Consider the following 6577-nt stretch of genomic DNA (forward strand, 5'->3'; position numbering starts at 1 on the left):
CATTAGTCTGCATAATAAGTAATCATGTGCTTCTGTTTGGGAGAGCGTGTGGTGTATTTTTGGGAAAACGGCCCTTCGGAGCAATGACAGTTTGTGTTTGGGATAATGAGCTGAAAAGCTGAACTTTTGGTCCACAAGCTCTTGAAGCAGCTTTTGCTGGTAGATCTGTGTAGGGAGGAGTGGGCGCAGCAGGAGAGGAATCAGCAGTGGTGGAGCTGCTGTGTGGACAGTCTCACGGAAGAACAATTCCTCAAAACCTTAAGATGTCCAGAGCGGGCTACACTCCAATATCTCTGCCTCACAATAACGCTGTTAAAAACAAGCTTTTCTCTTTGTTTTTTTTGTTCACATTACGCTGGTGATGGAGTTTTGGACTTACAAATCTGAGAAATGGATGGACATTTTTCACAATATATTTGATGGACCAAACAATTAACTATAATCCACAAATTAATGGATAATGAAAAAAAATATATTATTAATTATTATTGATTGTGCATTGCTTGTCCCCTAGTAAAAGCTGACAGGCCTGTTTTGTGTGTGACCATCTTACAGGAGTTCATCCCCCACATGGCAAAGCAGTATGGTTTCCAGTATGAACTGGTCCAGTACAAGTGGCCTCGCTGGTTACACCAACAGACCGAGAAGCAGAGGATCATCTGGGGCTACAAGATCCTGTTCCTGGACGTGCTGTTTCCTCTCGCCGTCGACAAGATTCTGTTTGTGGACGCAGACCAGGTTAGCTCACACGTAGCTGTGCAAACACTGTAATTCATCCTGCCTCTGTCCAAATATTTCTTTCCTTTTTACTGTTCAGTTCTTAAGTTGATGATCAGAATGATTAAACTGACTTGGATAACTTTAACAGTGTAAAAAATACAGCAATAATGTGCTGGACTTAATATTTAGAGGTTTGTTTCTTAGCTGTTGGTTGTGGTGCTCTCGCTCAATACTGGACGAGTTTCAGAAATTGTTCCTATTAGTCACTTAGACACAAAAACATGAACAAACAGGGTTCAGGTCTGAAAGCAGAGCAAAGTTTGCCCTTTAAACTATTAGTCAGTTGGCAGATCAACAAAATAGCAATGCCTCGGGTTTTATGAGCAAAAATTCACCAGAACCAACCTCTCAGATGTCTTGAAAATTGCATATTTTCTCCGTCTTATAGTCCAAAATCAAACAAATGTTCACACAGCTTTTGTTATTTTCTGGAATTTATTTTTTTTTAAATTAGTTTTTACATGAGTTATAAGTTTTACCTCTCTAAAGTGATCAATCTCTATTGTCTGACCTTCAGATTGTGCGAACAGACCTGAAGGAGCTGCGTGACTTCGACCTGGAGGGCGCTCCGTACGGTTACACGCCTTTCTGCGAGAGCCGGAGGGAGATGGACGGTTACCGCTTCTGGAAGTCCGGCTACTGGGCGAGCCACCTCGCCGGACGCAAATACCACATCAGGTATATGCACACTCTGACAGCTCGGCAGAGTTGTAACACTCAAACACACTCACACACACAGGGCACACTCTCACTCTCTTTTTTAATACATTTTTCATACCTTCATGCATATTTCATGTGTTACTGTCGTTTATCCCCTGCAGTGCCCTGTATGTGGTCGACCTGAAGAAGTTCAGGAAAATAGCTGCAGGAGATCGACTCCGAGGACAGTACCAGGGACTCAGCCAAGACCCCAACAGCCTTTCAAACCTCGACCAGGTCTGTCTTTAATTTTTTTATACTGTCTGTCTACATGAGCATTTGGCATCTGATTCTGAAGACTGACACAATTTATTTGTATTATTTTGGCAATACAGCTTACATTACCATCAGCTATTTTTCCAAAGCATTTTTTCAGATTAATTTGATACCAGTCTCCAGCTGCTTCCATTTATTTTTAGTGCTTTATAAAAATCTTAAAACAATCACAGCAAACTGTTTTTGCATTTATTTTTTTGGGTGTGAGAAGGCACTTCATTGAAAACTTTGTGTACAAGGAAACTCTGTAATCTGAGATTTGAAAGTTGAAGGTTAAACAGCAGCTTTGTTTAATGTGAGAAATTACATATTTTATCTGATCCTTTTCACAGTGTTGCTGTTTGCTAATAGTTTTCTCCTCTGCTTATCAAGATTTTGTGATTGCAACACTTTTCACATCTCAGTCTCTGTATTGTCTCTTAATGCAGCAACAAGGAGATCTTTTGAAAAAGCCAGACAGAGTAGGGTGTGTTTTTTATTTATTTATTTTTTTATTGATTTTTGAATTTTTTGGAATTTTTCTTTTAAAGAGGGGGAGAGAGAGGGGGAGACATGCAGCAAAGGGCTGAGACCGGATTTGAACACGCGGCCGCTGTGGCGAGGACACAGCCTCTGTACATGGGGCGCCACTCTATCCACTGAGCCACCAGGCACCCCGATTTTAAAAATTGAATCACTAACAAAAAGGAAAAAAAACAAAAACATATATACAAAACTAAAAAAAAAATTCCATCAACAACAGGAAATAAATAAATTAATAATATGGCACATATTGGTCAGACAGTCAGCCAGGAGTGTTAACCCTTTCAAACCTGTGATAATTGCCTTGATTCTTTAAAAATCATGGGAAGGAGGCAAAAAGCAACTTAACAAGAAATGGCCCACAAACTAGCAAGAAATTATTAAAAAGTTACGAGTAAATTACCTGAAATAAGGAAAACAAAAGTGGAAAGTAACTTCAAGAAAGTGCTAAAGGAATTAAATACAATTTTTTTATACTTTAACATAATTTAAATATATAACTACGAAATTATACATATAGTATTCTTGACATTGATTCCATCTTTTTTAAAATATATAATAATCCCCCCAATTTATTTTCAGATAATTTCCTTGTAACTTTTTACTATTTTTTCCAGTTTGTCTGACATTTCTTGCCAAGTTGCTCATTATGTTTTTTCCCTTGTTTTTAAAAGAAATCATACCAGTTTTCTCAGGTTTCAGCTCTTTTGAAGACGTCTGACAGCAGCACAAGAAAACTGAAGTCGCTCCAGGTTTTAAAGGGTTAATCAAGCAGATGCTTTTGTTCTGAAGCCTGTCTGCACATTAAGGATCAACTTTTATTTCATGATTTTAATGGATTTAAAAAGTTGAATTAAATGAATGTGGCAGCTCTCCCCCACATGTCATTTTGCCTGTTTTTTCAGTTTAAATGCAGAAGTAAAAGTACCGTGCAAAAATGACTCCAGATGTGGAGTTTATATTTATTTATTTATTTACACTTTTTGGGAAAATCTACTGTGCACACCATTTTCTTACATATTGAATCACTGGGATCTCTAATCTAAAGTTGCTCTTTAACATACTCTGTTCTGATTTTATTTTTTTTTTTAAAAAAAGTAGTGACTATTTCCATGAAGTTTTCTTTGTAATCTCTGTTAGTTTTCCCATCCCCTTCAATCACTGGTTTCATTTTCTGTTGTTTCTTTTAGGATCTGCCCAACAACATGATCCACCAGGTGCCAATCAAATCTCTGCCTCAGGAGTGGCTGTGGTGTGAGACCTGGTGTGACGACAGCTCCAAGAGGAGCGCCAAGACGATAGACCTGGTAACAGCAGTTTGTGTGTGTGTGTGTGTGTGTGTGTATGTAGACTTCATGGGTTGGATCAGGACAAAACAGAAGACACAGAGGGGCAAATTCAGAAAGAATGGACTGAAGCCGCTGATAGCACCATGAATTGCACATAACCTGCAAATGCTATCTGCCCCATCTCAGGGTTCAATTCAAAAAAAGATAATGCACTCATAACATTGCAGTGCAGTTTGCAGCTGATTGAAATGACACATTTGGCACACTAAAAATGTTGCACCAGAACAGTGGTGGAGAGAAAGAGAAAGTGACAAGGTTTAGAGACACTTCAGGCAATGACGTTAAACATGGCAGAGAGAAACTGTATTTGGGATTTAATATGCTAATCTTTCAGTGCTGTTGGTGCGTTTAAACACACCTTCAGCCTGTAAAAGAAGGCGGCGTACTTTGCGCTTCAGTTGCCACCAACTCTATGATGATGCTTATAATTTCACTGTAATTGCATGTGGCTGTTATTCGTGAAGAATGTTCGTCTTTTTGGATTCTCCGTTCACCTTGGTGCCATGCAGGAAAAACAAAGTTTTCTTCACAAATTCAAGCTAACGCAGTGAAGAACTGATGTACAAATGGTCATTATGCAAGTGAAGTAGTCTTTTGCATTTGCTTTGGGAATCAAAAAGTTTCTTTTTGTCTTTTGTCTTTGAAGCCGAGCAATCCTTTTCTGAATTTGCAGGACGGTGTCAGAGACCTGTAAAACTCTGCACAGTCCAGCAGTGGGGTTTTCTAAAGAATGCTGTTCCTACTAACAGCCACCAGAGGGCAGACAGGCCAGCTGATAGGAAGTAATTGACTGAGCGCTAAGAATGTGAATGAGTTTGTTTTTGGATCAATCAAGTTATTCTTGTATAAAAGCACAAAGCAACAAAAACTCCAAATCAGCACTTCAGACTGAACCATGAGCAACAAGTGAACTCGACTCGCTCCTAATTTTGGTGAGTTTTGTGTTCACTTCAATCATTTGTGTGTCAAAATTCTCAAAATCACAGGTAGAAAACTTGATCTCAGTTCTTTAAAGATATTTAAAACAAAAAATAAAAATGTTGAAGTGGTAGCACATTATAAATCCTAAAGGACACACTGCTACCATCCCGCAACCCAGTTATCAGTGGTTAAAATATGATCACCAATCTTATATCAGAAAACTCCTCATGAGCAGTTTGATACTGTGATGGTTACACTCTTGTAATCTGAGTGCTGTGTCCAAAATGGGAGCAGCTCAAATCTGAGCCTTTGAAATTGTTCCCTTTTGGAAAATGTGAGGCGGACAAGGCATTTAAACACCAATGATCTCTTTAAATGACCCCTTAAACAAAACACAGCCTGTTCTTTTTGCCTGTAGAGAGATCACCAAAGAAAGCACTAATATGGCTCATTTTTCATGCTCTCAGTGTAACAACCCCATGACCAAGGAGCCCAAACTGCAGGCTGCGGTGAGGATTGTGGCGGAGTGGACCGATTATGACCAGGAGATCAAACGCCTGCAGACCAGAGTCCAGGAGAGAGTAAACAACACAAAGAAACAGCAAGGCACAGGTACTGAACACTCAGAACAGACAAAACAAACATCTACTCTGACGTTCATCCACTTGAATAATGTTTCTTTGTCTCTGTGTCAGATGTTCACACAGAGTTGTGAGGATCCTGCGGTGGCTGTGATGAGGCAGTGAACTGGACTCTGTTTAAAGAGTCTGCTTCTTGAAGAGAGGCTCCTCTGCCGCCTCGGGGACTGCAGACAGACTGAAGACAAACCAGTGCGAAATGGTTATGTTTTTGTTTTTTTCATAATGTGTGAAGCGAATTCATGTGGTCAGGTGTAAGAGGTTTTTCTGTGGTGTATGCAAGTGGTGAGAATGTTTTTTGTTGTTTTTTTTGTGAAGCAAATCGTGGATATACATTTTTTTTTGCCGGTATACTTTTATTTCCCCAGTAATAGATGTCAGTCTGTATGTTTGCACTGATTGGGGTTCCTGTTCGGGCTGTGGTTGAAGCACAAAGGGAGGAGGACCCTGAAAAATCTCACTGCTGGTTAATTTAGGTTTTTCATGTCTGACAGACCAAATATGTGATGTTGGGGGGGGGTTTCTGCTCACTCAAACTTCAGCTGTTTGGCCTTCTTTTAAATGAGTAAAGGGTTCGGGTGGAGTTACACTTCTATTTTTTAAAAAGTTCATACAATGAACAATCATTGATCATTTGCCAATTCTCACACATCAACACTAGGGCTAGGCAATGAAGTCAGTATCATGACATGAGGTTTTTCAGGCAGTGCAGAATAAAAGAGAAAATAGTCACACAGGTGTTCAATACAATGGTGGTCCATCATTCATATCTTTTAAAAAAATCAACTTAAAGCTATTGGAGATATTAAATGCCCAACCTAAATTTAGCAACACTTAAAGGGAAACACTCATCATCTAAAATTTGACATTAAAAATTAAGTACAAAATCAGCAGGCTTGATTAACGCCCCAGTTTCTTATGGGATATAGATGTCGCTGTGACTCTCAGGGAAAGGTGTTTGAAGCTTGTATATCTGAATTTCTGTTTCTTGGTAAAATCTACGGATCTGTCATTATCATCCTGTTTCGGCTGCCCGTTTTTGTTAAATAAAAATCCCCAATTAAGAAGTGGTCCCGTGTATTGTCAGTGTTTCTGAACGCCGGGCCAGGAGGAGACGCTACAGGCTTGTCCTCCCGCCAGTCATTATGTGCGACGTAACATCTCCTCAGTACGATGGACGAGTTACCGGCGCTGAACCGGCTCCAGACGGACTATCGGCAGTGTAGCATCATGCTTTTTACAGAGACACGACTAACCCCGCTAACACCGGACACGAACGAAACATTGCACGGCCTCCTTTTTCTGCGGGCGGACAGGACAATGGAGAGCGGTGAGAGGAGAGCAGGAGGGCTGGCCGAGTTTGGTAATGATAGACGGTGCAACTCTGGGCAC

The 6577-nt window shown here is 40.0% G+C and overlaps 1 protein-coding gene across 1 annotated transcript in view; it reads left to right on the forward strand.

Moving 5' to 3' along the window:
* uggt1 (UDP-glucose glycoprotein glucosyltransferase 1) overlaps positions 1-6255 on the forward strand; it is a 43307-nt gene extending 37052 nt beyond the window's left edge. The window contains exons 35-40 of the mRNA XM_042500678.1: positions 556-738; positions 1298-1458; positions 1602-1716; positions 3468-3584; positions 5015-5159; positions 5243-6255. Coding sequence (XP_042356612.1) covers positions 556-738; positions 1298-1458; positions 1602-1716; positions 3468-3584; positions 5015-5159; positions 5243-5262 — 741 coding nt within the window. The 3' untranslated portion in view covers positions 5263-6255. The remainder of the gene's footprint in view (positions 1-555; positions 739-1297; positions 1459-1601; positions 1717-3467; positions 3585-5014; positions 5160-5242) is intronic.
* Positions 6256-6577: the final 322 nt, after the last annotated feature.

The sequence above is a fragment of the Plectropomus leopardus genome, chromosome 14 (genome assembly GCF_008729295.1).
Source record: "Plectropomus leopardus isolate mb chromosome 14, YSFRI_Pleo_2.0, whole genome shotgun sequence".
Lineage (NCBI taxonomy): Eukaryota > Metazoa > Chordata > Actinopteri > Perciformes > Serranidae > Plectropomus > Plectropomus leopardus.